At 46.8% G+C, this 24870-nt stretch overlaps 1 protein-coding gene across 1 annotated transcript in view; it reads left to right on the forward strand.

The window, feature by feature from the left end:
• Positions 1–3620: 3620 nt before the first annotated feature.
• The window catches only part of man1a1 (mannosidase, alpha, class 1A, member 1), an 83236-nt gene continuing 61986 nt past the window's right edge, over positions 3621–24870 (forward strand). The window contains exon 1 of the mRNA XM_079753494.1: positions 3621–4340. Coding sequence (XP_079609620.1) covers positions 3834–4340 — 507 coding nt within the window. The 5' untranslated portion in view covers positions 3621–3833. The remainder of the gene's footprint in view (positions 4341–24870) is intronic.

Here is a 24870-nt window from a genome sequence, read left to right on the forward strand (position 1 = left end):
GTAAATAAGATGTGACTGAAACCATTCCTGTGATGATTTAGAAAGGGGATAGTTGACTTCACACTGGATTTGGTTCTCAGGACGTGTCCTCTAAAATAAAAGGGTTAGTTTGTTAGGGTTATAATCCACTATTTCATTTCATTTGACTGGAATGTTCCATTTCCAGCATATGACTACTTTATAGTGTTCTAGATTCGCAATTTGAAAGATATTATACAAATTTGTATTCATTTCTCCTCACAATTCACTTTCCTATTACAAGCCACCCAGTACATGGATGTGTTGTTGAAACAGTCACCCAGTACATGGATGTGTTGTTGAAACAGTCACCCAGTACATGGATGTGTGGTTGAAACAGTCACCCAGTACATGGATGTGTGGTTGAAACAGCCACCCAGTACATGGATGTGTGGTTGAAACAGTCACCCAGTACATGGATGTGTTGTTGAAACAGTCACCCAGTACATGGATGTGTGGTTGAAACAGCCACCCAGTACATGGATGTGTGTTTGAAACAGTCACCCAGTACATGGATGCGTGGTGGAAACAGTCACCAAGTACATGGATTTGTGGTTGTAACAGTCACCCAGTACATGGATGTGTGGTTGAAACAGCCGCCCAGTACATGGATGTCTGGTTGAAACACTCACCCAGTACATGGATGTGTTGTTGAAACAGTCACCCAGTACATGGATGTGTGGTTGAAACAGTCACCCAGTACATGGATGTGTGGTTGAAACAGTCACCCAGTACATGGATGTGTTGTTGAAACAGTCACCCAGTACATGGATGTGTGTTTGTAACAGCCACCCAGTACATGGATGTGTGGTTGAAACAGTCACCCAGTACATGGATGTGTTGTTGAAACAGCCACCCAGTACATGGATGTGATGTTGAAACAGCCACCCAGTACATGGATGCGTGGTTGAAACAGCCACCCAGTACATGGATGTGTGGTTGAAACAGTCACCAAGTACATGGATTTGTGGTTGTAACAGTCACCCAGTACATGGATGTGTGGTTGAAACAGCCACCCACGGATGTGTTAAACAACCCCCCAAAAAGAAGGACCTCCCACTCTGTTCCCTCCTGATGTTTATCTGCACATGTGAGTTACAGGCATGTGATTGACAGGCAAGACCGATTCACAAAACCAATCAATGAAGAGATGCCCTGGTCAGAAATGAGCCGGGAGCGGCCTGCCATCTAAAAGTTCTCATCCAGAGGCAGTTGCTTTCAACAAGAAACGATATTCTCAAAGAGCCTTTCACTCGCTGAAAGCTAACGGATGGTTATGGCACTTCTAACAACACAAAATACAAATCTTACCTACAGCACCATTATTCAACCAGAATGTTTATATTGGGATTTCTTTATTAATAGCACTCCCTAAAGGGGGTGCCAAAGAGCAGAGATGATTAGGCTTAAAGTTAGTGTTAGTATGGTATGTGGCAAGACATAACTCGATGATCTATTGAGAATATACAAGTAAAACTTTACATATTGCGAGCTGTATTTGAATGTGATGACAGGGGAAAAAAGAGATACGCTCCGACCACTGTGTGTTGCATGGTTATGCTTCCTAATCAGTTATTTTAGAAGATTAAAATAAAACATTCATTATGTGCTTCCTTACAAACATTAATTTTGTTGATCCTTTTTTTACTCAATGTCTCTAAAATTGTGTTAGAATCGGTAATCATTTTTGGGAACATAAACATGTTGATTGCAAAGTTATGATGAATATTTAAATCAGAATATTGGTTTGTTTCAAACCCTCAAACCCTTTGCGTTCCCATAAAGCATGCTGAACACACCAGCTATAAGAATATTAGCATATTTTGAATCTGCTTCTTAAAGGAATGTCTAAATAATGTTAGATTTGTGCCAGGACAGGAGGGAAATGAAATACTGGGGAGCTACTCTACTCCCTAACCAATTAGTGACCCCCTTTCTCCTCTTGTTTCTCCCACTCTCCTTCTGATCTCACTTTGTATTCACTATCACCCCCTCTCCCCCTCTTCTCTTCCCCATCAACTCCATCCATCCTCCCACATTTCTCTTGTACTCTCCTTTTGTACTGTCCTCCTCTATCTCTCTCTCTTCAGTGCACAAATGAGTCCATTTGGCCGGGGGATAATACCATAGTGCTGGGATCAGATTGGATGGGTTATATTTGGACTATGGCTTGAGCAAATAAATATGGTCAAAGGGGAGAGAGGGAAGAAATGAACATAAGTGCACATGCCCGGCCGCCCGCACGCACACACACACACACACACACACCATACACACACACTCACACACACACACACACACACACACACACACACACACACACAGCATTTAGCCAATCATAGTGATGACACAAATATAATATTTACAGTACCAGTTGAAACCCTAACCCAAACTGATAATTGAGAGCTCATGTTTCATTTTATAAAGGATGCCAGTCCGTTTTTCCAGGTTGTTCCCTGATGATTGTGCGCTGAACGGGGCTGTGTGGGTGTATCGGGCTCCAGGCTCCAGTGGTCCATCCCAAGAGAAATGGAGCTGTTCAACACAGATCAACGCATATTTGCATGTCACAAATGGGGAAACAATATTATGCATTTATCAATAGTTCTGCTTGTTTACGTTGTAGTTGGATGTTAACCAAAAAAACGTGCTCTCTCTGTCTCTCTCTCTATATATATATAGTTAGGGTCTAACCGACGGCCCTTCACTAACCCAGTTGATTGTGTGGGCGTGTGTGTGAGGGAGAGAGAGAGAGAGGGGAGAGAGGGAGAAGAAGAGAGAGAAAGGGAGAGAAAGAGGGAGAGGGATAGAGAGAGGGAGGGGGGGTCGAGAGAGGGGGGAGATAAAGAGAGGGAGGGGGGATAGAGAGAGGAGGGAGGGAGAGAAAGAGAGAGAGGGGAGAGAGCGAGAGGGAGAAAGGGAGGGAAAGAAAGGAGGGGGGAGAGAGAGAGGGAAGGGGGATGGAGAGAGGGAGGGAGAGAGAGAGGGGGAGAGAGAGAGAGGGAAGGGGGATGGAGAGAGGGAGGGAGAGGGAGAGAGCGAGAGGGAGGGAAAGAAAGAGGGAGGGGGAGAGAGAGAGGGTAGAGAGAGGCCTGTCGTCTAGGTGTATGGTTGTGTTGGTCAGTAGTTCTGTCATTAGGCCACGTCTTCTACACCCTCGTTGACAACCTCCTATCGCGATACCAGTCACGTGACGGATCAGGCGGTTAAAACGTCGCCTACTTGTTGTGGAATGCAAAATGAAACCAATAATCCTATACAATAAGTGATTGGTTTACTATTCTTCCTACTGGTCCGCTGAATACGGAGGGATCCCGGCAACAGGAGCTCAGGCTGTACCACGGGCGCAGTTCGAGAAAGACACGCTGAGGTCTGGTCCGAGTTTGAAACGTTGTAGCGGACGGAGTAGGCTAAGGACCCGCCCCCTGGAAACACCGCTGCTGGTTGGCTCTGCCAGAGCGGACCCACCCCCTGGAAACACCGCTCCTGGTTGGCTCCCGCCCTCTGGAAACACCGCTCCTGGTTGGCTTAGCCACGCGTCAGCTGCGCCAGCCCGCGCCTCTTTCCGCTGGCGGCGGAGGGCAGACGCGTCGTCGCACGGAGGCGGCAGCACAGCGCGGAGGAAACTCGTTCACTTTGAAACTTTTCTTACGGGAGATCATATCGTTCTTGTGTCCGCATTAACGCTCACCGCCGTCCTGGATATGGCCTAATAACCGGGTGGACGAAGCAGAGAGCCGACCCCGGGTGCGACGGAAGCGGACTGAAGCTTTAAACCGGTTTAGTCGGTGGTTGGGCGCCGGAGAGACGGGACGATGCCCGCCGCCGCCCTGCTGCCGTTCACTGCCGCGCCGAGCAGGAAGTCCGCCGGGCCGACCTCCTCCTTCAGGCTGACGGAGAGGTTCATCCTACTGCTGGTGTTCAGCGCCTTCATCACGCTGTGCTTCGGGGCCATCTTCTTCCTGCCCGACTCCTCTAAGCTGCTCAGCGGGGTGTTCTTCCACTCGTCCGCGGTGGAGACCAACACTCGGACCGGGACCGTCAGCGGCTCCGGCTCCGCCAACGACGAGAAGATCCTGGCCAAGATCCGCAAAGATCACGAAGATGCCCTGACAGAAGCCAAGGACACGCTGCAGAAACGACCCGAAGAGATCAAGCATGAGATCCTGAAGGAGAAGGAGAAGGTCCTGAGGGACAGTCTGAGGCCGAATGGGGGGGACGTGGACCGACTGCCCCCCGTGGAGTACCAGCGGCCCCCCGGGGCCACGGGGCAGGAGCCCCCGGACCCCCAGACCAGAGAGAGACGGGCTAAAGTCAAGGAGGTAGGATGATCAACTACATTCTGTACTGGGAGACCACATGTAGACTCTGTAAAAGTAACCTCTCTCTGGAAACCAGCCAGACCAGTATAGGTTACAAACCAATCAGACCAGTATAGGTTCCACCTCCATACCATGCCGGTCACCGTCTGTACTGCCCTCCTTCCATATGAAAAGAGCACCAATTGTAGGATACCAATATGTATCGTAGGTTACAAATAAGCGTCATCGGGGAGCTTGTCCCTATCGTCTGTGTTCAAACATATTGCATCGCCATTTGGACAGTCGTTGCCAAGCCCGGTTCCCAGTGTCCCTTGGAGCCAGACTCGTTGCCCCAGCCTGGTTCCCAGTGTCCTAGGAGCCCAGCTCGTTGCTCCAGCCCGGTTCCCAGTGCACGGCCCCCTGGTACAGTTGGTTCAACTGGTAGGCCTCGGGCCTCATCAGGCTTGTTGTATCGTTGGTTATCTATATATGGAGTAGTAGCTTAGTTCCATCCTGAAAGTTTTAAGCATTTTTGTAAACATGTTTATACTAACCACTGGGTTAACCTTAAATTATATATTAAGTCCAATGCTATCTTTGGTTACTGACATGACATAGACTACCGTTAATGATTACCAAGAGCATAGTTATCCATTAATGGATGTAGTAAACATTTTGAGACAGTCCCATGACTACAGCACAAAAGTTTGCTCTGTCATTGGATCATCCTTCCCAGAGCACTTTATGTTGTTTGGCTAAGCCTGAAGTCTTAAAAGCCAGGACTGTTTATCCAACAGTGTATGCAGTGCACACACCTATTGATTTAATAGTCATTTAAATGGTCAATCCTGAAAAGCGAGAACATTCTTACTCCTGATCAAGTAAGAATAATACTGTTGAATCTGACATTTAAACAGAGTTCAGTGCCCCACTGGTCGTCAGATTTCATTTTTTGGTTATTCATTGATTAATCTAAATGGATGTGGCTTTACACAGGTCAAGATTTGTGAAGGGCTTTTTTGAAACCGGGGGAGGTCCATTTGACAACATTTTTTCATGGCCGAAATGTTCCTTACTCAAAAGACTTATCTTGTTGAATTGGGTGTGTTTGAAACGACCCTTATGAGAAAGTAATTCATTATAATGGATTATCTCTACAGATGTAGTTGGTAGCCTGTGGACCATCCTGATCACATAACCTCACATTCTGTTCAGCTACACAGATCAGTCCGGACCTCTATCTCCCCACATCCACATCCTGAAATTACCAAGTAATCGGGCCAATCAGGGACTGCGTCGTAGTTGATGCTGTAATCGGGCCAATCAGGGACTGCGTTTTAGTTGATGATGTAAAGACAGTCTGCCTCTGGCAAAGCAGTTATGGCGTCTCCCAAAGTAGCGAGCGGCAACGTTAATATTATTAGAGGAAATGCAGTCACAAGTTTAGTTATGCAGAAATAACCTCCATATCTACAAATTGAATCTGAACAAGTTTATGCACTTTCTCGGGGGAAGGACGTTTTTGCCATTCTTCATCATGTGTAACCACTAGGGCTGCAACTAACGATTATTTTAATAATCGGTCAATTGTTTTTTCGATTAATCAATGAATCAGATAAAAAAAGAAACATTTGTAATTGCCGCATCTTTATTCAAAAACTGAACATTACTTCAAATTCACAGTGCCGACTGAAGTTGAAAAACACCAGGTTATTGGTCCAACGTCCCGGAACTATTAAATGTAATATTAAATGATAAAAAAATATCTTTAACTGGTAAATACTAACGGTTAAAGATAAATTAAATCATCTTAATTTCTCTCAGATGACAGGTGATCGTTAATTTTTTATTGATATTGATACCATTTTCGAGACTCCTTAACGATCCAAGTTTTTATTGATACCACTATTGATACTTTTCTATTATTTTGTTGAAATAGAACTTGTATTATTGCTTTAATTTCTGATAAGATGATCATAGCTCAAGATAGGACGTTAAACAGGTCATAATTCCATCTTTACTATTTTATATTGCTGGGAAAACAAGTTTTCGCCAAAATCTCAAATTTCAAATTTGCATTTGAACACATCAATCATATTACTGAGCCGACCTGAACATATCACATTTGACCCTGTTTGCTACTTTTTTTTTACGGTAACTAGCTCTATATCCTGCCGATTTTAACACAGATTTAAAAACTGGATTACTATTTTTAACTAAAGGGACTTTCTACGCCATCCGGTTGTGTGATTACTACCGCTGCTTTGAATGACTGTTGATGCACGTGGTGCCGACTCCGAGCCCGTCTGCACACCGTCTGCAGCAGCAGCAGCTGACAGTTTTTGGTTGGACTAGACGGATACTGAGTTGAAGGAGTTTTTTTAACCCAAAGACGGTGAAGGTACAACACTTTTATATAGGCCTACAGTCCAATGTTAAGATATGACCAAAATACAAACTGTGGTTGCTCACACTAAAGCTCGCTGTGGGCGTGCATGAACCATGAACCAACCTGTCGGTGGCTGGCTGTAAAGTTGTAAAAAGTGCCACGCCTACGAGTGACGTAATAATCGCACGACTCAACGAATCGATGACCAAATTCGTTGCCAATGCTTTTAGTAATCGATTTTATCGATTCGTTGTTGCAGCCCTAGTATCCACTGAACAGTGCACGTTGATGGCGTCACCTGTATTGCTACACTGATTGGCTGAAGGAGATGTCTGTCCAGGCAAGTACTCCTGCCCACTGAAACTGATGTGACAGCTGGAGATCCGATCGGTGAAACGAAACACAGAAAGTGAGGTTGCTGCATCAAAGGCCTTTTCACTCCAACCAACCTTGCAAAAGTTAATATTTCTTGAAAGTTAACGTTGGTTTCATCATCATGTATGCAACTAAGATGCATGAGATGCCTGACTGATTTTGATTTATGAGTCAATACCAAACCTCAACCACAGCGAGTTCTACCAGCATCCAATGCGGAAGTGACAAACATTGCAGTAGCACCAGGTGGCTACTACGAGGTGGTACCGAAAGTGAGCAATTCTTTGTTTACTCGCTTGTTAAACAGGCCGTTTTCACAGTCTTATTAAATTTATATTTACAGCCTGGTCCAAAAAAACATTCTAGTCAGTATTTTTAGTTCATATCTCCATGACAACGCTGAGGGGGGTGAATTTTTTTTTAAGCAGGCTAGTTTTTATTTGATTAGAGGTTAAAAATTATGAACAATTAGGGGCGCGGCCTCTTGAGTGACAGCAAGCCGCTGACCCTAACCTTGCCTCGGAGGCTAGTTTTCAGGATTAGCAAGCTATCTCCGTCATCTTGACCTCGACTGCGTTCATTCCTGTTGTTCATTCCGGTGCCAAGATGCCTTGCTCTGCGATCAACTGTACCAACCGATGGTTTAAAAACGAATGAGCTACGAGCTAATTCGGTGTACGTCACCTAGATGGGCGTATCTCCCTCCACCCGACGTCACATCAATGCCCTTTTTTTTGGTTGGAGGAAATGAGGTGGAGTCAAAATATGACAAGATGGCGACGCTCATAAGCCAAGAGAATTGGATGCAGTTGGAATAAATGAGATCTGCCCGGATGCTACATCCATTTTATATACTATCTATGGTCAATACTCAGGGCCCCCCTTTTTTGTGTTTTAACCTTGCTGATTTCAGTCTAAATACCATAGCTTTAGGTATCACACTTCTGTGAAGGAGGAGCTGCAACCGTCCACCTCAACCTCTCCTTAATAATAGACGGATAGACCCATGCTCATTTCACCTAATATATTCTCTGGTTAATGTATTTATTGAGTATGCAGAATACAAAATCTTCGACAACACATAGTTAAAGGACAGTTCCGGTATTTTGAACATTGAGCCCCCTTTCTGGTTTGTCTAGGATGAAATAGAGTGGTTAACACCGAAATTTTGAATGTTGGTCCTGTCTTCAGTATTTGGCTAATTTTGAATCGCCCCTGCCTGCTTCACATTGGCTGGCTATGGGCATTCACAAACACCCCATTACCTTCGTTTTCAGAAATGTGAAACTCATCGAGTGGTTAGTGGTGTTTGTTGTTGTTCCTTATCAAGTGTCGTAGTGAAATACAGTTTCTGTCGTGTTTTTATTTGGCATTTTGTAAATGAAACGGAAACCAGACTGGAAACGGAAAGGGGGGGTGGTTGTAGTGTTTTCGCTCGGTACTAGCCATGGACCTATTTAAGAAAGGACAGCGGACTAAAACATGGCCACCCATTCATTCCTATGAAAACTGCTGAATGGCGCAGAGAAACTTCAAGGAGAGATATGCTTCCGCATCAAGGTCGCCTAGCCACTCCCTCGTGCATGTCGTGCCGGCTGCAGAAATATTCTCCTTAACTAGCATTGTTAGCATTGTAGCATCATCAGCGAGAGGTCTGAGCGAGCACAGTCGCATTGTTTACCGACCATGGAATTATAAGTTAAAAACTCCCCCCGATGATTCTCTATATGTGATCTTTAAATTACACTCCTCCTGCCATCTGGACAACAATAAGTATTTAACAATTATTATGCCGGGCTGAAACAACATTTGTTTCACTACGACTCCTTTCAGCTGCCCACTCCTCCTTCTCCTGCAAAAAATACATAAATAAAATAAAACGCTTGAGGTGGCGTTTTGAAAAGAGAGAACTTACGTTTTATTAGTACATGGTATGAAGATAATTATGAGCCTTTGATTGATGTCCAGATTTTTTTTGAAAAAAAAAAATTGTTCCCCACTTGTATTGGAGTGAACAGGGATATCTACTTCTGGGGCTCCATGAATCAAGGGACCCACAGCCCGCTAAAACAGCTGCAATACCAGGCTTGGCCGCTGAACACTGGTGGATTCCGGAAGTATGCACTGCTCCTGGGGGCCTGGTTTTAGCCCTACTGTTGATATGGAGAACCGAGTGAAAAGAATACAACCCTTTCTGTTTCCGGCTCCGTTCGGGTTTCCATTTCATTTACAAAATGCAGATTTACAAAATACGATACTTGATGAGGAACATCAACGAACACCACTAACCACTCGATGAGTTTCACATTTCTGAAAATGAACGTTAAGGGGTGTTTGTGATAATCATAGCCAGCCATTGTGAAGCAGGCAGGAGCGATTCGAAATTAGCCAAATACTCGAGACAGGACCAATATTCAAAATTTTGGTGTTAACAACTGTATTTCATCGTAGACAAACCAAAAAGGGGGCTAAATGTTCAAAATACCGGAATTGTCCTTTAATGCGTTATGCATGGGTCAAGCTTATTGAGTGGAATTTGAACCCAAACGATTTGAGGTAAAGATAAAGATTGATTAATTAAGATAAGAAGATAAACACTATTGTGCACTCCCAATAAATAAAACGCAAATGTAGCAATTTTTGGTGTGCAATTTGCTAAATGTTTGGTGCTACATCTACATTTGTGCCAGTAAGTTACTGTAAAAATAAATCCCATCCAGATAGCAGGAAGCACTTGCATTGCATGGCAGCTATGGGGAAGTTAGGTCACAGCAAATGACAGCAGCTATGTTGTGCAGATGTCTCTTTCTTCAGAGGCCTTGTCAGTAATATGGCGCTGCACTAAGCTGATGGTCTATATGGCCCTCGGTCTGAAACTTATTACACATTGACTTGGGAAGAAACTCTGGCTGAACTGAAAACAGACGATGACGCACACCTTCCACTGTAGGTGCACAAACACACAGGGCCTTTAAGTCGAGAGGGTGTTGACCTGCCCGTTGTGATGAATAAAGCCCTCCAGCATTCTGTGCATTTTGGAATCGTTATGTTGTTGTGATATTGTATGCCCTGCTGGTATATAGATGTTGTTCTCACTGACAAACTCTCTTGAATTGCAACCTGTGTTGCACATCAGTTGTTTTGCTCTGCTTTTTGTAAAGCGGTTTAGTTTTCTTCATTCTAACATTTAGGTGCGAAATATGGCTGCCAAGACCTCTGAATACCCATGAAGAGGAAATGAAACCTTTACTTCACACACTTTTGACCAATTGTACATTTTAAGTAGGCACATGTTTTGGAACAATACATTGATAGACAGTACGCCGGGAACCTTTTTTTGCAAATGGAAAGGAGAGATAGATATTCACCACAAATTTTCAGGCACAAATAAATTTCAGAATTATTTTGCTTAAATCCAACTAAGTGAATAAAAAATGGAATGGAAACAGATTGGATGGTTATTTAATAATGAAAATGAATGATTAATCATTTCCGTTTCATTTCCCTAATTTCTCTGAAAACATTCCATGTTTTCAGTGTTAAACTGTAAACATAGAGGAAGTTAACAACTCCTAGGGCGGGCGAAGATGGCTGTTTTATAAAAAACATTCTGGCATAAAAAGGAAAAGTATTGAGGAAGTAAAGAGTACTCGCAGGATTAGGTATATTTATCCCCATCCTGAGCTGTTTGGAGTGAGACTGAAAGCAAGGTGCCTTTTTTATTCAAAAATATTGTGCATACAATAGCAATACTATTATACACTATTATATACTATTATATATTATACATTATAATATCAGAAGTTTGACATGTCCAACCAGCCCACTGCTCCAAGGCACACTGTTTTATACATGCATATTGTGGTCTCCGGCTTGGAGAATGAGCCGTGTAACAGGAAAGCACGCGGCAACGGTTGGTTTAAGCCGACTTCGGCGTTTATTGTAAGCAACAAAGACAGGATAAGGGTGCGCGTGGGTCTCCGTGAGCCTCACGCCTCTGCAGTCCATGTGTGTCTCTGTCTCTGCCGTGCTCTTAGTCTGGCCCTCCTCTTAAGATGGCTCCCCGGTTTTCGGCCAGGTGTCCCCCAATCACCCTGATTGGGGGGAAGGACCCGGTGCTCTCCGTCGCCGGCTGGTGGGTGGGGGTGGTACACCCCGTCCTTCACGGTCCCCCGGGACCGTTCAGGCCGAGGCTTCAGGGGCGGGATGCCACACTCCCCCCCCGTTTGCCCAAGCCCCTGGTCTCTGGGGAACCCGCCCAGACAGGCATCCCGGCGTGACAGGGCGTCGGCGTTGGCATGCTCGCGGCCCGGTCGGTGGTCCACCCGGATCCGGAAATCCTGGAGAGCCAGGAACCACCGTGTCACCCGGGCGTTTGTATTCTTGGCCCCCGCCATCCACTTCAGGGGGGCGTGGTCGGTGACTAGGGTGAAATCCCTCCCCAGGAGGTAGTAGCGCAACTTCTCCAGGCACCATTTAATGGCCAGGGCCTCCTTCTCCACGGTGGAGTAGTTGCGCTCATTGGGGAGGAGCTTCCGGCTGACGTAGGTTATGGGGTGCTCCTCTCCGGCCCGGACCTGGGACAAGACCCCCCCGAGTCCCACCTCCGAGGCGTCTGTGTGGACAATCACAGGGAGGTTAAAATCAGGTGTGATTAGTACCGGTTCGGAGCACAGGGCCTCCCGGAGCGTCTTGAACGCCCGGTCCGCCGCCTCTGACCAGGTGACCCGATCCGGCAAGGCCTTACGGGTCAGGTCGTTCATGGGGCTGGCTAGCGTGGCGTACCCGGGAATGAAGCGCTGATAGTAGCCCACCAGCCCCAAGAACGCCTTTATCTGCTTCTTAGTCCTGGGTTGCGGCCAGGCCCGTATGGCGGCTACCTTGCCTTCCTGCGGCCGCACCGTCCCTCTCCCGACCCGGTACCCCAGGTACGTCGTCTCCTCTCTCCCGAGGCGACACTTGGCAGGGTTGGCGGTGAGGCCCGCCTTGCGCAGCTCTCCCAGCACGGCCCTCAGCTGGCGGACGTGGATATCCCAGCTGGGGCTGTAAATGATGATGTCGTCAATGTATGCCGCCGCGTAATCCTGGTGGGGCCTCAGGAGTTGGTCCATCATCCGCTGGAATGTGGCTGGGGCGCCGTGTACCCCGAAAGGGAGGACGGTGTACTGGTACAGTCCCCCCGGGGTGGAAAACGCCGTCTTTTCCCGGGCCGCACGGGTCAACGGCACCTGCCAGTACCCCTTGGTCAGGTCCAGGGTCGACAGGTACCGCGCCGGGCCCAGGCGCTCGATAAGTTCGTCGACCCGGGGCATGGGGTAGGCGTCGAACTCCGATGCCTCGTTCAGCCGCCTGAAGTCGTTGCAGAACCTAAAGGTTCCATCCGGCTTTGGCACCAGGACCACCGGGCTGCACCAGGCGCTGCGTGACTCCTCTATCACCCCGAGCTGCAGCATTCGGCGCACCTCGGTCCGGATGTCCTCCCTCCGGGCCTCTGGGATCCTGTAGGGCGGAACCCTTACCCGTATGCCGGGCGCCGTCCGGGTGGCGGGCGGCGGCAGTCCTCCCCGGCAGGTCGGAGAACACGTCCCGATGCTGGAGGACGATATCGTCCAGGTCGTGCCTCTGGGCCGGGCTGAGGTCCTCCCCCACAGGGACCTCCGGGGATCTCCTGCCGGGCCGCCAGGGACAAGGGAGCGGGGTCGGCGGGTGTCTGTTCCCCCCCCCTCCACTGCTTCAGGAGATTGACGTGGTACAGCTGTGTCGGCTTCCGCCTCCCTGGCTGGCAGACCCGGTAGTTCACCTCGCCCACGCGTTCCACCACCTCGTAGGGTCCCTGCCACTTGGCCAGGAACCGGCACTCCGCCGTGGGGACCAGGACCAGGACCAGTTCCCCTGGCTGAAAGGTCCTCAGCTGGGCTCCTCGATTATAGACCCTCGCCTGGGCCTGCTGCGCTTGCTGGAGGTGCCCCCGGACGATGGGCCACACCCGGGCCATGCGGTCACGCACCTGCTCCACGTGGTCCACGGTGGTGCGGTGGGGGGACGGCTGGCTCTCCCAGGCCTCCTTGGCGATGTCCAGGATCCCGCGGGGCCTCCGCCCGTACAGCAGCTCGAAGGGGGAGAACCCGGTGGACGCCTGAGGGACCTCCCGTACCGCGAACAGTACGTGGGGTAGTAGTTGGTCCCAGTTCTTCCCGTCGGCCTGCATGACCTTCTTAAGCATCTGCTTAAGGGTCTTGTTAAACCGCTCGACCAGGCCGTCTGTCTGGGGGTGGTACACTGAGGTCCGGAGCTGCTTCACCTGCAGGAGGCTGAGGACCCCCTTCATCACCCGCGACATGAAGCACGACCCCTGATCGGTGAGCACCTCCTTTGCTATCCCCACCCGGCTGAAGAGGAGCATAAGTTCACGGGCGACGGCCTTGGCGGTGGCGGCGCGTAGGGGAAGGGCCTCGGGGTACCGGGTGGCGTAGTCGATTAGCACCAAAATGTAACGGTGGCCCCGGCTGGTCTTGGGAAGGGGGCCCACGATGTCTAATGCCAAACGCTCGAAGGGGGTCTCGATGATGGGCATGGGTATGAGGGGGTGTCTAGCGGTGGCCCGGGGGGCTACCCGCTGGCACTCGGGGCACCCCTGGCAGTGGCGCTCCACATCCCGCTTAACCCCCGGCCAATAGAACCTGGCTAGGACCCGCTCCCGGGTCTTGTCCATGCCCAGGTGGGCCCCCAGGAGGTGGGTGTGGGCCATAAAAAGCACTTTACTGACGTAGGGACGGGGCACCACTAGCTGTTCCCTCACTCCCCCCTCCCCGGAGGCTACTCGGTACAGCAGACCCCCCCTGGTGCTGAAGTATGGGTGCGGTGTGTGACTCACCGAGTCTCGGGCCTGTCCGTCGTGAACCAGGACGTGGCTCCAGGCGTGCTTGAGGGCCTCATCCTGGAGCTGAGCGGTGGCGAACTGGCCGGGTCGGGACGAGCCTTCCCCCCGCCCGGGTAAGAAGTCCGAGAACTCCGTGAGGGGGGAGCTCTCCGGGTCTCCCGGCGGGTCTGGCTGCTCGGAGGCTGTGAGGGTCTCCGTGGTGTCGGGGGTAGGTTCCGGTGTCTCGCTCCGGATGGGACCTCTCGCTGAGTGCCCCGGGGTCCCCGGTGGGGAAGGTCCGTCCTCCTCTGACTCCTCGTCCTCCGCCGTCAGCTCCCCCGGGGATGGTGGACGCCGGGTGGCCCCGAAGGCCTGCCGACCCCCCCGCGCCCCTCTGCGGGGTGGGCCTCTCCAGCTCCGTCGCTCCCGCGTCGGGTCCCACAACCGGTGGAAGATCGGGCAGTCCCTCCCGATCAGCACGGGGACCGGTAGGTGGGGGACAATCCCTGCCCTGATTGTGAACACCCCGTTTGGGGTGCGGACAACCACGTGGCACGTGGGGTAGGTCCGGGTGTCCCCGTGAACGCAGGCCACCTCCATTGGTTCCACTGCCAGTGTCCAAGAGGGCCTGCGTGTCCCGGTTCATGACCCGCGCCGGGACCGTCAGGCTACCCGAGGTTCCCTGCGACCAGCAGGTCGCCAACATGCAGGTGTGATCCACCCCCGGATCTGCGTATGCCGACGGCATCGATACATCCCGTCCCCTCGGGCAATAGCGAGCGACGTGGCCGGGCTGACCGCACCCGAAGCAGCGCCGCACCTCCTGGTTCACCGGTACCGCGCTCGGTGGGGTGGAGCTGGGAGCCGGGGTCCTGACAGGGGGTCCCCTTGGGTCTTGGCGGGGCTCGGCGCGCCGGGGGGCTGGGGCGGGTGTAACGTCCAGGAGCTGGGCCACCTGCCAGTTCTCCAGCTGTAGGACCAGGTCGTCCACGGTGGCAGGATGGTGGTGGGCCAGCACGCGGCGGGCGTCCGGCGGGAGTCGCCGCAGGGTGCGGTCGATAATCACCCGGTCGACCGGGCTGGGTCCCTCTCCCGTTGTCAGCCACCGCTTCACCAGCCGGCTGTGCTGCGCGATCTGTGTGCGCACAGCTCCCTGCGCGTCGAACCGCCAGTCCTGCGCGCGCTGTGCGCGCGCCGCGAGGTTGTGCCCGTAATAGGCCAGTATGGCCTGTTTGAGCGCCGGGTACTGGCGGGCGACGTCCGCCGGCAGGTCCTGGCTCGCCTGCTGGGCGGGTCCGGTGAGGAACGGCGCTATTATGTGCCCCCACTGCTCCTCTGGCCAGGCTTCCCTCTGTGCGGTCCGCTCGAATACCTCGAGGTAAGCCTCCACATCGTCCTCCGGTCCCAGCTTAGTGAGGCGGCTGGTCGGGGCGGCGGTCGGCGCAGCGTGGACGGCGTGCTGAGTCAGCCGTATCACAGCCTCGCGGAGCAGGGCGAGGCTCTCGGTGGTCTCCCGCTGGTGTTGTTGGGCAGCCAACGCCGCGGCTCCGTCCGGGTTCTGCATGGTGGGGTAGTAGTAGTGGGAACGCTCAGGCTGCCTGCATACTCCACCATATGTGGTCTCCGGCTTGGAGAATGAGCCGTGTAACAGGAAAGCACGCGGCAACGGTTGGTTTAAGCCGACTTCGGCGTTTATTGTAAGCAACAAAGACAGGATAAGGGTGCGCGTGGGTCTCCGTGAGCCTCACGCCTCGGCAGTCCATGTGTGTCTCTGTCTCTGCCGTGCTCTTAGTCTGGCCCTCCTCTTAAGATGGCTCCCCGGTTTTCGGCCAGGTGTCCCCCAATCACCCTGATTGGGGGGAAGGACCCGGTGCTCTCCGTCGCCGGCTGGTGGGTGGGGGTGGTACACCCCGTCCTTCACGGTCCCCCGGGACCGTTCAGGCCGAGGCTTCAGGGGCGGGATGCCACAATATCATTATGAAATAATATGAATGTTAAGTTGAATTTTGAATAGTCTTTTGGAAACTACGTCTGGCAAATTCTGCCCCTCAAAATTGAATCCAATACCCAGAATCACACACACAACTTGTCAATCAAATATACACAACCATTTATTTTTCAATCTCTCCCACTGCTCACTCAGATGAGTTGGCGTTTTCACGCTGCCAGCTCTGCCCATGTGCACATTGCATTAGCTCAGACAGGATGGATCCAGCAGGCAGGAAGATAGTGAGTGCTGGTGCCATTTTGACTCTTTTATTCTTACTGGATGTTCACCAGTCAGTGTGAACAGACCTAGGAATCGAAACAGCCAAGTAATCCCAGCGATTATTCTAGGTAATGAAGCAAGGGTGTATGGCTCTGGAGCAGGTGACCGGCCTTACCTAAAGAAGGGTGAGGCAAAGAGAAAGACAGAGAGAGATCTGAGGCCACCCAGTCCCTGTTAAATCCTGGATGGGGAATATACTCCACATAGGATGTTTATCTCTTTAATTTTATCTCTTCGTAGGGTTGTTTGGGGAGCACTAGAAAATATGGATGGGGATAGGGATGTCCCAACCAAGGATCAGAGACCATTGTCCCTACTGAAAACGAAATAAAGCTGTAAATGTTTATATAGAGTGCTTATGTTAAAATGAAAAGTAATCTCTGGCCTCTTACAACGCAATGCTTGCCAAACGAGGAAGGAATTGTACGCAATCATCAGATTGGCAAAAGCCAATCTGATGATGGCCCCTGTTGTGCGTTCTAGGTAGATTTAAGAATGTTGCTTACCCTAACCCTTACCTGCATTCCTAATGTTAGACATTAGGAATGACAAGATATGTGACAGAATGTAATAATAAGATATTTGACTTATATTGAATTTAAAGCAATAAAGTACAATTTGTAATTGCTATGAAGGCAAGGCTATAAGAAGGCATAACTCTGATTGCTTTGTGAACCACACAATTTTGATAGAGAACCGTCTATTGAAGCATTGCCTCATAGCTTTTCTCCAGTTGTCTGACAGTAATTGCCGACGTTTGAGCCATCACCTGTCTGGCCACTGTTTCCCTCCAGTCTCTGACACAAGTGCATTAGGAACTGGCATGTACATCTGTACCCTATGAACCACTGTGCATGGCTCTCCAAAATCATCAAGAGTGTACTCCTCTGCCAATGCTACCCAATCCTTGTTCTTTCCCGCTATGTGCCGTCAAACACGGCCAGGAACCTCCGCTATGTCAAAACAATGACAACATTCCCTCTTACTGACCATTCTCTGTAGGGGGCATGGATGCCATATAGGGTACATGTTTCTTAAACAAATCTCCATTAGGCTATACCTCTTTGATCCTGACCCTCTGTGGATCAGCGGTGAGTACTGGTGCATGCCTCAAGATGGCAGCCAGCTAATATTTCTGCACTCCAGCGGAAAGAGGGGGGAAAGGGCAGACATATTGATCTTTACTCTTAATTTGCAGAGTGAGAGTTGACTAGAAGAGTCCCGAATGGTTTAATCGATCATTTGTACGGTTGTACAGTAATGCATGTCTACACAGATATGAGTGTCACAATTACAAAAATTAAACTTCTAGAGAGCGTAGTCTAAAACCATGTAGGGGTAGCACATTTTTTTGTGACGTATTTTTACTTAAGACAATCTTATCCTGAAGGCGATGGTGAAACACAATGACTAAGCACTTAAGGATTCTGTTAATTCTTGCTGCCTTCATTTGAAACTTTCAGATAAACCCTCTTTATCTTTCAGATAAAGCCAGAAAGCAGAAGGGCAGAGTTTAGGAGGGGGAAAATAGCTAAACCTAAAGATAGCTAAAAAAATAGCTAAACCAAACATCTCATCATTATTGCTATCATTCTCCATTTCACAATCTAGATCAGACCTGGGCATTCTACAGTTCTGAGTGTTCCAAAGAAAGATATTGAAGAAAGATAAATCGTTTTTTGTTTTTACTCCGTCCCCTTTTTGGAACACAGTCTGCTGCTCAGAAAGAATTCTTAATACTATTTTTTATTTATTTATCTTTGTAAAAACTCCATGTAAGCAGTTAAATATCGCAAAAGGAGAAGGGCTTTTTATTGTGAAAACTGCTGGTGCATAATGGTGTTGAGGAGCATGTGGTGGTTTAGCAGCAAGTTTCATTCAAGCTTCTTATTAATGAAGTATAAAAAGTCCAGATACAGATCCACTCTCAGTGATGAACAACTGTCAGCTATGCTGCGCATAGCCACATCAGGAATTACATCTGACTTCAGTGCACTTGTTCAAGCCCATCAGAGACTTGGCTCCTACTTACTTTTTTTATGTGTGGGTTGTAATGGCCACATTATCAAATCTGGATGCACTACAATACTTTTCAAGTTCAATGCACTTGATATTGATGCAGATGGGTTTACAAATATATATAGTTACTTGTAAACTGTACAATATGTAATTCTGTTTTTTATTCACATTAATTTGGTGTGACTTTTAATTACAAATGCTTAATTAGAGTTATAGCAATATATTTTTTATAACCCAATCTAATACTTAAGACATGACAGAATTTCCTCAGCCCTCATAGGCATTCGGAAGTTCTTATGTGGCCGGGCCCTCAATGAAAAATAATTGCCCACCCCTGGTCTAGATTGTTTTGCCTGTTGTCATCCTGAAAATGAGTAAAACCAAGATATATTTCAGAAAATGCTTCTGCGTTATCCCGTGCTTGGACATTAGTTGTACACGCGGTTGTGTGGATTTGATTTTTACCACCTCCTGTGGAGGCTCTTCCAGTTTTATGGATAATTCCACGACTGCTAAAATATTAACTTCAATCTTAATATTTATAATACTTCAACCTTCATGTTCCACAGTCTCCTCTTGTGACTATGATATGGGGTGGAGAGAGGCTGAAGACTAGCAGGAGAGGGGAGAGAAGGGCCAGAGAAGGCAGGAGAAAGAATGTGGAGTGGAAAGGGAGCAGATGAGTAAAAGTAGACAATATCTAATATCTATAAAGCTGACGGAAGTTAAAGAACTCGATGCAAATCATCTGAGAAAAACAATGAAAGTATAAAGAGCTGCATGCTCTTAACGCGAGACATGGATGGCCTGGTTGTTTCTGCAGTCCTGAAGCACCTTGCCAGGATCTTGATGAACCACACTTGTATCATACTGTTCTGTTTTTCACAGTAGGACTGCTATCCAATAGGACCACAGTAGGACTTGCAATCCAATTGTAAAGTAACATACTGCTAACACTTGCGTGGTAAAACTAATGTTATGTCACTAATTGACCAATGTATGTAACTAATGTTCAACTCTCTAACTAATGTACTGTAAAACCAAACCAAACGTTTGGAAAGCGATAGTTTTACATGAAACAATGGAATAGGAGATACACTTCCAGGAAATGTGTTTTCTGCATCTAGTGTCACTAGAGTGCATGAACTCTGCACATCATAACAAACAATGTTCAAATAATAGTCGACTTAGGGCTCACCTTCTGACCATTTGACTAGTTGACTTTTGGAGAACAGCTTTATTGTAATGCTATTGAATCACATTTTTTAATTTGTCTTTTGGCCAGATTAATGTTACAATGAACCATTTTAGTAATACACTAAGGTAGAGGAGTTCACAGTATTAGTGTGAAATACTCTCTCATATCAAAGCACTTTTGTATTGTAACTGAAATATCCCTAAAATAATAGATTGAATTGGAATCTAATCAAATCAGGAGCATGTTAATCGGATATCAGTGCCGATACCCAACCTTGTAGCAAGGTGAATATAATCTAAAATCGGAAAAGGCAACTAATGGCATAAAGTCAGTTGTGTATCCCATTTTCTAATAACAATTATAACAATGGCAACCGTCAATTTGAAAAAAAAACCCTGACAGTTACTGTCAGTTTACATCTTGCAAACAGTGCTTTCCAATACCCATTTAACTTCTCCCAGTAGTACTATGCCCACAGCAGAGGTATAAGGGGCAAGATGATAGGACATTTAGTGTTTGACTTCAAGACCTTCTGCTTTCCTGAAATGAACCCCCTCTCACTTTAGCTTTTGTTTTCTTGTTCTGGATGTGTTTTCGTGCACTGGTGAGTGATGCATGTATTACTTGTTCTGGATGTGTTTTTGTGCACTGGTGAGTGATTCATGTAGTACTTGTTATGGATGTGTTTTCGTGCACTGGTGAGTGATTCATGTAGTACTTGTTGTGGATGTGTTTTTGTGCACTGGTGAGTGATTCATGTAGTACTTGTTGTGGATGTGTTTTTGTGCACTGGTGAGTGATTCATGTAGTACTTGTTGTGGATGTGTTTTTGTGCACTGGTGAGTGATTCATGTAGTACTTGTTGTGGATGTGTTTTCGTGCACTGGTGAGTGATTCATGTAGTACTTGTTGTGGATGTGTTTTTGTGCACTGGTGAGTGATTCATGTAGTACTTGTTGTGGATGTGTTTTTGTGCACTGGTGAGTGATTCATGTAGTACTTGTTATGGATGTGTTTTCGTGCACCGGTGAGTGATTCATGTAGTACTTGGTCTGACTTGATAGCTGTTTGGGGAGTTGCTATGTTGGATAGCAGATAATGAAGGTGTTGTTATTACTGAGGTATCTACAGTTTTCACAATATATCTGTTGTCAATTGTAACATTACAGCCATAATGTTTTATTCCACTACAGCTAGAGGAGAGTTTTTTACCAAACACGCAGTGACGGTACATATAGAATCATCTTTTTATGTCTACCACACTCCCTGGTCGGCTGACGGCTGGTTTTGGTCTCATGTTGCAATGTCCTGGTCAAGACCTGGTTGGTCTTGGCTCAATCAATCAACATGGCTAAGCACCAATCAGGCTATGGAGAACGTCATACTCCATGTGATTCTAGGCCCAGGTATTGCTTCTTAGTAACGTCTGGCATATATTTGTGATGGCATACATTTTTATTAACAGAAATGGTAGTATAATACTTAGTATGAAAAACAAGGGTGGCCAAATTACTATTTTACCATTTATTAAAAGATAATTATCAATGTTTTCAATACACAGAGTGTATCTTCATTCAGGTGTGTAGATCTTGTTCTAAATACTGCAGCCTGGCGGCTAACCAATTAGCTTGGTGGCTAACCCATTAGCTTGGCGGCTAATTCATTTTGAAAGCCCAATTGTGTAAATGTACAGAGAAAACTTTTTTTCCTGTACATTTTCTATCAAATGGCCTCGATGTAACATACAGAAATGTCGGTGAAAGAAACATTAGCGGATTTTAATTTTTAGATGGTTGCTTTTTGCACAAACTATGTTTGTAAAATGTTTAATGTGTTCTCGCTAATGGGAGGGCTGTGCAACATGTGCATGCGTTCAACTGTGTGTTTCAGCAGCAGCGCTTGTCTGGGCTTTGAGAAACATCTAAGAGTTGTTCCAGCGGTTCACACTCCTACCTAACCATAGGATAAAATGGGTGAGCAAGAGAGCAAGGTTCAGTGTGTGTGTGTGTGCGAGAGAAGGCTTTAATTCAGAAAGGCATAAAAAAGATCTGTTAAACAACCCTTGGAGCAACTAGATCAACAAATCTTCTGCCATGTGGAATGGGAGTGTGGATTTAGACATATGTATATATCATTTATATTGACTCAACTGATCAGCTCGAAGAGTAGGAGCCATCCAAAGAGAGGTGTGTGTGTGTGTGTGTGTGTGTGTGTGTGTGTGAGTTTAGGGAGTGCCAACATACCTGTGTCATGGGGAGACCCTTCTGCCAGTTGTCTCTACAGCTCAGCTCAGCTCTGATCTGCTGTCCATTCACGCCCGCACCAGTCCAGCGCATGGTAATATATGGCATAGGAACAGATGGCATGCTGGGGGATTTTCTGTAGCACTAAAAAACTAAAAGAAGCCAGTTCCTCTTGCCCTTCCAGACCATTATTTTGTCCTTTGTTTCATAATTGAATAGATAAGGGTTTAATAACAAAAATATATTGCAGCCATTTTAATGTTGAAAGAGGCCAAAAGATACCAAAATGCCCTTTCTGAATTCATCATGTAATGTTATTTACAAACATGAGTGGCACAGGTAGTTATGTATTTTCTTTTGACTTGTGGGATTTCTCTTGAGGTGTTCTGCCGAACAAGCTCATCAAGACTTTGCACTAGTGGTGTTATCTTTTGGTATCTCACGATTCGATTAAAAATCCAGTTCTTGATTCAGTATATTCATACGCAGGGATACAAATTTTAGGGTCTACTGATGTACGCTGTGGCCTAAGAAAGGCGTTAAAGAAAAGTATAGCAGGAAAGTAGAGTAAAGAGTGTTTAACATCATGTAGATTATTTTTCACTTCACTTTAACTTCATTGCAATGAAAAAAAAACATATTGTACATTTTGAAATGTCCAATCAGCATTTACCCCTGACTTAATCTAGGTATAGTGCAGGGTTGGCCAACCAGTCAGAGACTAAGAGCCAATTTCTTTTTACTGTGTGACTACAAAGTGTCACATCACCAAGGGCGTAGGAACCGGGGGGCACGGAGGGGACGTGTCCCCTCCAATATTGGAGACAGGCGCATTTGTCCCACCTAAAAATTATACCGGGGGGAGTATAATATTTTATTTTATTTTGAAAGCGCAACACAGCGTCTTGTCACCGCTTCTTATTCTAAAAAACTGGATGATTGAGCAATTAAAGAATTGATTTGATATTTATCAGTTCATTACTGCCATTCAAAATGTGTTTTCCTTTACATTTACAAATGTATCTTTTTAGTAGCATAAAATGTATTTGTGAATTTTTTCAGTGTAGTTAATTTATGACATATTTCTGTTCAAACCATTAACGGATCTGTCAGGTTTCCGATATGTGTCCCCCCCAATGTTAAACTCATTCCTACGCCCCTGCACATCACACACACATACACACATACAAACACACTTCGGCTGAGACCTCTGCTTGGACAGATTTACTGCAATTTGCTTTCACAAATGCAGCCATCATTGTTTCTTTCAAATCCATGCCACATTCATCTTCTCGGACTGGGGGGGGCAGTGGGCCCCCCGAGTGTCGGGGGTTCTCCTTTGATCACACAATCGTTTGACACAGATCGTGCAAATATTGCCAACTGAGGCTTGTCTTGTCTGTCATGAGACTCGTCCAATGCGACACTCAAACACTTGCATGCTTGAAGATCAGAGTGCAACTGCGATTCAATAGCCGTGTTAATGTCCGATATTCTGCGTTCAACAGTGGACGTCTGATACCATTCGTTTCATTTTTTTTCAGGGAACAAGATTTCAACAACGTCACTTAAGGATTTTTTTAACGTACTCCCCTTAATTGTATGGCTTTTTAGCTCGTGCAGTGTTCCAAGCCAGTTGATACGATGCAAGCGTTACGGTCTCTGAATGCCTCGTACATTTCTGGAACAACTGTCTGCTTTTCTGCCTGACTTTTCAAAGGACGTAAAAAAAAGTGTCCGGGTGGAATTTCTAAATAGTCCGGGATTTTATTAAAGCCTCAAACATGTTCACATCGAATTTGCGTCGCGTTTCTCCCGGTCGTTCACAAACTAGTTAGGCTACGCCCTCCCCTACTCAGTTATATTTGCTTTGCATCAGTGGAAGTGAGTAGGGGGAGTGGTGAAGTAGAGCCTTCAGATTGCACGATCTGACTGTAGAGTTACCGTCATTGGTTGACAGTTTTTTTTAATTTTTTTTTTACCATTATTGTTTTATACAGACAAACATTAACAAATTTCTCCTACGGGGGATTTATCAAATCTATTGAAAAGAAATAAACACTTAGTCATCTGAAAGAAAGAACCACACTTTAAGACACTTTACCACAGCATTAGCCTACTGAATGCCACAGATGTATTTTAAGCATTGGACTGAATGCCACATAAATATATAGTTATGTTTTTGCACGTTTGAAATGTTCAAGAGTTCAGGATAAAAGTTCCTCTATAGTTGATTCCTCTACTGGTGTTGCTTAGGCCAATAGCCTTTTGAGGCAGTGTTGTAATTGCATATTAGTGTTAAGGGCCAATAAAGCTATTATCATACATTAGTCACCATGTCTGTGGACACATTTGTATGCAGTCACATATACCCCCCGCCCCCCGCTGAAGTGTCCTCTTTTTCACAAACTCAAATCTGGTTACTTTATCAGATCAGACCCCCGTCCCCACACCAACCAAACTCCCAGCCCTGCCAGCTGACTCTCACTCTGAGCCCTGCGTTTTGCTGTGCATTTTGTCCCTGCCTTTTCCAAAGCAAACTTGGCACAATAAGGGGGAGGCTTCCCTCCATCCAAGCTGAGCGGGCAGTTTTATGTTGAGTCAACACCGGTGTGTCCGTTCACTTTGTTTACATACAAAGTGAATGTACAGACGCGATCACACGGAAATCCGCGTCAAACGGAAATCTGCGTCAAACGTGCATTTGCGTAAGATTAAATTTTGAAAAAGAAAAAAAAGAGGCAAAGAGCTGCGGGTTAGCCAGCCCTGGTGTAGTGTACAGCATTTATCAACTCTAAATTACACAATTCCGTCCGTCAAACGACAATAGCAGAGTCTTACAAAAAATCAGACAATGTACAGTCTTGAAATGCATTGTTTTTTTATCAATGAAATAAATAACATCAGTTTTTTATGTTTATTCTCTTTCACAAACTTCCAAAATAGTCTTGATTGGCTACTGAGTCTTACAGCCTTGGAATGCCTCAACAACAACACAATACATATAAATAATAAATAGTATCAATGTTTTTAATACACAAAAACCTTGCGTTCATTCAGTTTTGAATGGCTGTGCTATTTAAAGCAATTGATCCAATTACTTAACTTTTCCAAGCACAGAGATGTCCAAAATGGGTCTAAAAGGCCTCCTTACAGGATCTAAGTCATTTAAGAGCCAGGCCTAATCTGGTTGTAAATT

Source organism: Pollachius pollachius, assembly GCF_949987615.1.
Source record: "Pollachius pollachius genome assembly, chromosome: 16".
NCBI classification, from domain to species: domain Eukaryota; kingdom Metazoa; phylum Chordata; class Actinopteri; order Gadiformes; family Gadidae; genus Pollachius; species Pollachius pollachius.